Raw genomic sequence first — 9,033 nt, 5'->3', positions numbered from 1 at the left:
AAGATATATAGAAGTTATTAAAACTGTTTATTTTTTCAGTCTGATTTAAAAATCCAAGTGAACTTAAACCTTGTACAGTGTGCAAGCGTATGAAGTTGTTCTAATCTTAAATCAGATAGTTAAAATGATATTGTTATTGATATTATGTTTTATTTGTGTTCGTCTCACTACCATTATGAAGGCCTGCCGAATAAATTTGACAGTTTTAACCCCTTAATAATTACCAACCGTTATTTAAATATGACACCATTCTGGGTAAACTAACGAGAATTTTTTTTAAACTCGGGTCTTACAATTCTTCCCACCCTGTAAAAAGAGATTTCGTTCTCGAAATCGAATTTAGAGATAAGGAACTTACATTGGTTCAAGAATTATGGGTATCTCCCCTGCATATGTTCTTCAGTTTCCCACATCGCCTCACGTTTCAAGTGAAAAATAACTTTTAAAAAGGATCACCCTCTTTCATGTACTTCACTCATCACGATCAAGAATTGACTCAGACTTCTCGCGATAAGACATGTCAAGTTCTGGTCCAGTATGAAATGAACTTATAATCATAGAAGTAACTCGATCATCAGATTATCGATTATGAGTTCATAACCTAAGGCCATTACCATTTTGGACGGAACAAATCTACTAGTTATTTGATTCCAGTTAGTAAGAGAGATCTTAAACTAAGAAATAGACCGTAAAAACTAAAAAAAGGTATCTTGAATAATTGCAATAATCAGATTCGTTGATATTCTTGGCATTTGTTGGTGATCTGTGTGTAAAAGTCGTTCGGCCAAACTTTTATGGACAAAGATATCAGTGATTGACCATCAACGAAGGATCGACGAAAAATATCAATTTAAATAAATAAATATATTTAAAAATTGGTTGAATTGGGCGAGATGGCAGCTAACATTATCTTCATCTCATTGATTTTCTTTTTTGAAAATTCTAAATAATTAAAATATTAAATAATATTGCAAAAAGTCAACTTTATAATATAATTATAATATGAAAACGTCTCAAAAAAGTCCAACGAATTATTAGTGACTAGAAGAATACTCGTGTAATAGAGCGAAATATATCTCGATTTTAGTATTTCGTTTTATTCCGTCTCTATAGATGTTTTAATACAGTTTTATGTGGTTTTGAAGAACAGATAATTTTTTGTTTTTGAATAAAACATAAATTTGAATATATCATAAATTTCGAAAATAAATATATCAATATTAGTATCAAATTAACCATTTAAAAATTCTTTTTTTTTGTGTAATTTTTTTACTTTATTTTTATTTTTGATTTAATAATATAATTTTTTATAAGAATAATGATTAAATATTTTGCTAGAACTCAATAATTATTCTAATTATATTTATATTTAAAATGAAATGTTTATCTTGTATTTGACTATACTTATTTACAATTAGTTACACGAATACAAACATTAAGCTTTAATAAGTTGTACTTATGCACAGTTTTTTTGTAATCTTGAATTTTAAGTAATATACATCAATAAATAGTATTTCATGCATAAATATGATATTTAAGAGTTTTTGTCAAATACTTTATAATATAGTATAAATTAAGTTTTTGAATTTTTTTCAACAATAAATTCTTAACATATGAAAATATGAAAGTTTATTGGGTTTTTCAGTAAGTTCAAAAATTTATTTATCTGATTTCAAAATAATTGGTTTAATTAATTCAAATAAAGAAAATGATGCTCTAATCTATTTGAAATTTCAGTTAAATTTTCCATTCAAAATACGGAAAATGTCCATTCAATTTTTTAATGGAAATGGAGTTTTACGAATTCTTCCCGGAACTGGAAGATCATTTCATTAGAACTTATATTAAAATAAGTAAAATCATTATTTTCATTAAATTTATTATTTTAAACAATTAAAATATTAAAAAAATATTATTAAAAGTCAACTTTATAAGCCGGAAAGTTGACATTTTTTAAATTATGATAATATTAGAATCAAAATTCCAAAGGATAATTGTCGTTTATAAAATGTCTGTAAACTAAATTCAATAATTGAAAATTTATATTAAAAAAACTTTTTTTTGGTTGGTTTGATATTGAGTTCTCAAGGTCAAAAGTGTCTGAAAGTCACAGGTTCAAATCCAAAGAGGAATAAAAATCTTCTTGTGGCCATGGAGATCCAAATGCAGTGACTCCGGGCTACCCGCAAAACATGTGTTCTCTCTGTGATTAGTCGGCTCGTATAGCGGGTTGGATATCCAAGTTAATTAAAAAAATGAAACCAAATAGTGCTTAAAAAATAAGACAACAAACCGAAAAAAGATAAGCAAAAAAATCAAACGAAAGACTATGGTATAATAAGAGACTAAGGTGCCGTTTACCAAACTCTTACTTGAGTAAGTGCTTATCGGCAAGATTTAATACTATCACTTACTTAAGGGGTAAGATTTTAGTCTACCAAAACGGTATCGTATGTAAAAATTTATCCGGTAAGCGCTAACCGTGGTAAGAGTCGTCGTCACTTACCGGGTAAGACTCTAGGTCCTTATCTTCGCCCTTACCGGGTAAGATTCTTAGTTCTTGCCGTATTCATCAGTAAGATAATGTAACTTGATAAGCACTTACCTGGTAAAGTGTTTGGTAAACGGCCCCTAAGCTGACTCTCAGAGCAATCGATAGGCTTGCAACATCAATCTATCCAAGAAATACTACAGATTTTGGCACGATTTGCTAAATAACAACAGGAAAGAAGTTGGATATCGAAAGATAAATCCGTACGATAACCCAAGTCATCATATCACACCGAAGCGACAACTTAAAGTCATCGCATCATAAGGACGTGACAAACATATATCAACTTGATCAAAACCCAGATTTTTCATTCTGTTGATTATGCCACCCTTTTATCCTGGTGTACACCTTCTCTTGTTATGTCACTCTTATCTAAGTATACACCTCTCCCGATTATGTTACCCTTATATCAAAATACACCTCTCTATATTATAACACTTTTATTCCTTAATTTTTATAAACATATCAAAATACCAAAATTATGCTAATTATAGCATCAAAACAGTTTTCAAAAATTTCCCAGATAAGAACCCTACGGTTCCAATTCAACACAATAAGATGAAAGTTATAAAATGAACTCACCTTATAAATCACAAGAGATGGAGATTGAAACAATAACAAGTAGACAGATTAAATCACAGAATCCAGCCTTACAAAATAACGTGACATAACATGCAATCACGCATTATAACACAAGCCAAGCCTAAGAGTTGAACCACAACGGTTAACGTAACGGCAAAGCCAAATCTCTGCACAGTAACGGGTTATTTAACCATAATAAAAACATAATGATAAAACATTTCTCTCTCATTTTTGAAGTGGCTTTTAGAGATGGTCTGAATCATTCAGATAAATGTGGCTGTAAAATTAATGGATTGAAGTTAAAACTGTTAATAGAATAACTGAAAAAGAACAACGATAAAATAGAGAGAAGCAATATATAATTCTCATTAATCATAATCCCTTTTTATAATGATGAGTTACAAGTAAATAACTACAAGATATTTCATTTCTAATCTAACTCTGATATATCCATCTCTATCTATTAGGGATGAGCAGCGGAACCGGGTACCCACTTGTAGAACCGGAACTGCCGGTTCCAGAATCGAAACCGATATGAGTGGTTCTGATTCCTAAAATATACGAAACCAATTGAGAATGGTTCCGGTTCCGGTTCTCAATTTTTCGGAACCGTTAACCGCTGGGTACCCGCCGGGACCGGGTACCCGGAATCCTGAACCGGAATCGGCGGGTACCCAATATTTTTCAGTTACAAAATAATAATTATTTTTTTAATACTAAATTTAAATTAGGCCAAGAACTTATAACTCTAGATTCATAATTTGAGATAAAATGATTCGTATTTTTTCAAATTGTGTGTTTAATTGGATTCGTAGTACGTAATCGTTAGACTTTCAACCTTTACAATTATAATATGTAATCGTTAAACTTTCAACATTTAGTATTAGTCTATTATGGTTTGTAATCGTTAAACAATATGTGTAACCATTATTCCGTATAATTTGTATTCTTGTTTATTTATTTAGTGTTTTCTCAATATTTTATTTTTTAGTTCTAAATAACAAAATTTTAATATTTTAGGAAGCGAATGTTCCGGTTCCGGTTCCAAAAATTCAAGAACCACTCTAACCGGTTCCGGTTCCGGTTCCAATATCTCAAGAACAACCAGTTCCGATTCCGGTCTCGGTTTCTGTCAAATAGGACGGGTACCCGCCTATGCTCACCCCTACTATCTATTTCGTCATATCATTTTAGACGATAACCCATTTATCCTACAACAATAACATCGTTGTCTTAATCAATTTTCCTTGAAGATTATGATGCCACGTTAGATTTTAAGCTGCTTTTCTTGAACGTAGTACTTGTCTGATTCTATAAAAGTGTATCGATAGAACAAGCATGAGTAGGTTAACAACCCTTGGCCGGCGCTGAATCAGTTGCTGAATGAGTCAGAAAGTGATTACATTACAAAAGTGGTGAAACAAAACGAATCGTTGAAAGTTAGGGCAAAGGAGATGGGACAGAATACCGATGAGATAAGCAACAGATCCGAGTACGGTGGTTCGATTCCTGTCGATAACGTTCAAGCGCTTGCTTCAAAGGACTTGAAAGACGTTCCGGTTCGGTATCTTCGGCCGGAGATTGTGTCCGACGAGGTATTGACGGATGAATCGCTGCAGATTCCAGTGATCGACATCGGCAAACTTTCTGTCGCAGGACAACCGGGTTATGATGATGAATTGGCTAAACTTCATCTTGCTTGTAAAGATTGGGGCTTTTTCCAGGTAATTTATATATATATATATATATATATATATGTGTGTGTGTGTATATCTGTATATGTATAACTATATGTATATAGAGGAAGGATCATGCGAGAAGTTGCATACGTACATTTTGGATGATTTTAATCATATATGATATTGGAACTTTTCGTTGGTTTTCTATCTCTATATAAACATATATAGAGAGAGATGGAGATTGAAACGAAAACGGTAACTAAATAAGAGAACATGAAAACGGACAAAGCGTGTGCAGATCACAAGTGATTTTACACTAACGGTCTACACAAGGGTGTCTAGCGACGCGGCAAATCACATTTGATTTTACACGCGATTTTAGTATAAAATCACATGTGATTCTACTGTTTTCTTATTTTTTTTATTTAATTACAGTTCTCGTATGAACTTGACACACCCTCTCTCTATATATATAGAGAGAGAGAGAGAGGAGCGATCAAATGAAAACCACCATCATTTGTAAAAACTGTACAAACCACCCTCATACGTCGATTTCATTGTTTAATCTTACGAAATTTTTTCATGAAATTGTTTAACCTTGTGAAATTGTTTCATATAATAGTTTTTTTGATGAATTTGTTTCATATATGGTTATGAAATTGTTTCATATAATACTTTTTTTGATGAATTTGTTTCATATATGGTTATGAAATTGTTTCATATAATATTTAATGAAATTTTAATGAAACTGTTTCATTATTTTTCTAAAATTAAAATAATGAAGATGATAATATCCATGATTAACACCCTCCACAATAAAAATGGTTAATCAACCTCTCATAATTACAAAAAAATGAACAAAATGAAAAATTATGATTAATTGAATGAAGTTTTCACGGTTTTTACAAATTGACTGGTTTTTATTTGAACGCTCCCCTATATATATATATATATATATATATATATATACATACATACACCCCCCCTCTCTCTTTCTCTCTCTCTCTATATATATATATATATACATACATACACCCCCCCCTCTCTCTTTCTCTCTATATATATACATACACACACACACACAAGGACATGATTCATTAGGAACCTCATTTTCATTTTCATTGTGACAAGTTGAAACAAGCCGAGTCGAATTGAGTAGCATAGGCTATTCGAGTTGAGCTCGAAAAAAATTATCACGCTCGAGCTCAAACAACTTTTTAATATAGAGCTCAAGCTCGATGCTCGTTTATGGGCTCGAACTCACATCGATTAACTCGTTAACATGCTCAAGGTTGATACTTTTTATATTTCATTGTATGATTTATCAACATATGAGCATGCTTGGCTCAAATAAATGTTTGGTCAAATGGCTCGACTTGACTCAAAAACTTTAATCGAGTTTTCGAACGAGCCGAGTCGAACGTTGGTGTTATGAAACTCGGCTCTTAATTTAAACGAATTCCATTTTGTGTTCAAGATCGACTCAAGCTCGAGAATTATTAAACTCGAGCTCGAATAACTCGTTAAAAGCTCGACTTGCTTACACTCCTAACCTCATATGGCATTATTCATCATGAATAAAGGCTTGTTATTCATTATGAATATGTGATTAATGATGAATGAATATTACAGTTGATAAATCATGGGGTATCAGAAAGCATAGATGCAATGAAGGTGGTTACAAAGGAATTCTTCAAGTTGGGATTAGAAGAGAAGATGAAATGTGCACAAACTCCAACCACCATTGAAGGTTATGGTCAAGCATTTGTTGTTTCAGAAGACCAAAAACTTGATTGGGGTGACATGCTCTTCATCCTACCTTTACCCATCCCTCAAAGGAACTTGAGATTTTGGCCTCTAAATCCCCCTTCATTCAGGTAATTCCTGAGCTGTAAACGAATCGAACGAACGTAAACGAAGGTTTCTAACAAGTTTATAAGACGTTTTTAGGCGTTTTAACAAGTTTTTAAGACGTTTTTTTAGAATAAAGTGTCGTATTAGTTATTTTATATGACACTTTTGAAAAGTGTCACTTAAACCCATCTTTTTATAGGATTATTTGTGTTTATAGGACACTTTTCCAAATAGTGTCGTATAAAATAGCTAATACAACACTTTATTTTAAAAGCGTTTTAAAAAACTTGCTATAAACGCCTACAAACATTCTATATGCTTATTGTAACACTTTTAGATATGATGTTTTCTTGGCTTAGTCTTATAAACATAAGTCGTATAAAGTCTTTTATAAAGAAACTTGAGATTTTCCAAAATGATGTCGTTTTGATTTTATGTCGATCAGGGCAACCTTAGATGAATACTCGAACAAGCTATATGGCGTTTCGAAGGAACTGTTTAAGTTGATGTCTATAAACCTGGGAATCGATCTTGAAACGGTTAGCAAATTGTACGAGAATTGCACACAAGGTATCAGAATGAACTACTATCCACCCTGTCTCGAAGCAGACAAGGTTTTAGGGTTGGCACCGCACTCAGATGCAGTCGGGTTAACCCTCTTGGTTCAAGTCAATGAAGTTCAAGGGCTACAAATTAAGAAGAACTCGAAATGGGTGCCGATTAAGCCCATTCGCGGGTCGATTATCGTTAACATAGGTGACGTTATGGAGGTAATCAGTTATTTTATCTATCACAATAATAAATGTCTGCATTTCTATTTTAGAGCATCTCTAACCGGATTCTTCAAAAAAATCTCACAAATGGAAAATCAGAATTCGAAATCTCATAAATATTTGATAAATAAATAAGTGATCCTAGCATTTCATACGGTAAAGATCGAATTTGAGTGGTTAATAATTGCGGCTTTAGCTCGTCAAAAATTGCGCCTATGTGAAAAATAAAGGGGGTAGTTTTGTAACTTTGACAAATAGGCAAACGTGTTCATGCGTGAACCTATGTGATTCACACATGAACTATATGTTAATATGTGAACCTGTGTAATTCACATATGAACTATTTTAACTAATTCACATATGGACTAATTAATTGATTCACATAGATAATGAGTAACGGGGAGTACCGCAGTATCGAGCATAGGGCTCTGGTTCACTTGGAAAAGGAGCGGCTTTCGATTGCAGCTTTTCATAGTCCGGGCATCGACACCATGATCGGACCGTTGACAGACGGAGTTAATGAGAAGACAGCAAAGTATAAGACGATTAATACAGAAGATTATACGAAGTTGATCATTAGCAGCAAACTTGATGGAAAAAGTCTGATTGAGCAAATGAAGATTCAATAATGATGCGGTAAGCGCTCTTGCTCGTGAACATTACGATCATATCAGTCTGATCCTGTTCGATTGTGTCCATGTATTATATGCAACTTTTCAGTTCATATAATTCGTGTTATCTTTTATTTGTGTTTATTTACTGAATGTAATCAAGTTTTATTGTGAATTGGTGGGACGGACTCAATGTGTTAACTCGTATGGTCGGGTTGACTCGTGATATTATTATTATTATTATTTTTTTTAATTTTATTGATAAATAATGTATTAATTCGAGATTATGAAAACCCATCTTTGTAAATAGGATAGTTGACACTAGGGTTGTTCATCGGTTGACATCCATTGGATGTGAGGGGAACCGAACTGATCCAAGCATCCATTGGATGATTGGATAGGTTCGGTTCCATCAATTGGATACTTTTATTTTGGTAAACCTGAAGAGAAAATGGTTAGGAGGGGAAACCAACTCTGAAAAATGACTATTTTAATAAATTTCTTGATATATAAATCAGACCGAATAAATCTCACTTGAAGGCCGATGGTAAGGTATTTGGGGAGGACATTACAACAAAATTGATTTTATAGGACGCCTAAAATATAGAAACGTCTTGAAAAAAAATATTTTATAGGACTTAAATTTATAAAACCAAACCTAAAAGTATCTTATGCTAAAAATGTTACAATGGGTTTATAGAACGCTTTTAGACGTTTTAACAAGTTTTTATGACACTTTTAAAATCAAGTGTTGTATCAACTATTTTATACGACACTATTTGAAAATGTGTCCTATAAAAAGATGAGTTTATATGACATTTCTCATAAAATAGCTAATATGACATTTATTTTAAAAACGTTATAAAATACTTGTTAAAATGCCTAAAATCGTTATATAAACCTATTGTAATGTTTTTAGATAGGACGTTTTACATTTTAGCCTATTATAAACCTAAGTTCTATAAAGTATTTTATTAGAACAC

At 32.2% G+C, this 9,033-nt stretch overlaps 1 protein-coding gene across 1 annotated transcript; it reads left to right on the top strand.

The window, feature by feature from the left end:
* Positions 1-4,538: 4,538 nt before the first annotated feature.
* Positions 4,539-8,271, top strand: LOC112529786 (S-norcoclaurine synthase 1-like). The gene is made up of 4 exons (XM_025141192.1): positions 4,539-4,857; positions 6,445-6,689; positions 7,112-7,436; positions 7,826-8,271. The coding sequence occupies exons 1-4, from the start codon at positions 4,588-4,590 to the stop codon at positions 8,066-8,068; spliced, it is 1,083 nt and encodes a 360-aa protein (XP_024996960.1). The 5' UTR covers positions 4,539-4,587; the 3' UTR covers positions 8,069-8,271.
* Positions 8,272-9,033: the final 762 nt, after the last annotated feature.

This window comes from Cynara cardunculus (genome assembly GCF_001531365.2).
Source record: "Cynara cardunculus var. scolymus isolate 2C chromosome LG 16, CcrdV1, whole genome shotgun sequence".
Lineage (NCBI taxonomy): Eukaryota > Viridiplantae > Streptophyta > Magnoliopsida > Asterales > Asteraceae > Cynara > Cynara cardunculus.
Note: the sequence above shows the minus strand (reverse complement) of the source record. Positions and strands in the feature narration are given on the sequence as shown.

What these genes read in the sequence shown, in the direction of transcription:
- LOC112529786 (XM_025141192.1), top strand. Translation starts at nt 4,588, where the DNA reads ATGGGACAGAATACCGATGAGATAAGCAACAGATCCGAGTACGGTGGT. An exon ending in AAGATTGGGGCTTTTTCCAG is followed by an intron (nt 4,858 to 6,444) that starts GTAATTTATATA and finishes TGAATATTACAG; the next exon opens with TTGATAAATCATGGGGTATC. An exon ending in CTAAATCCCCCTTCATTCAG is followed by an intron (nt 6,690 to 7,111) that starts GTAATTCCTGAG and finishes TATGTCGATCAG; the next exon opens with GGCAACCTTAGATGAATACT.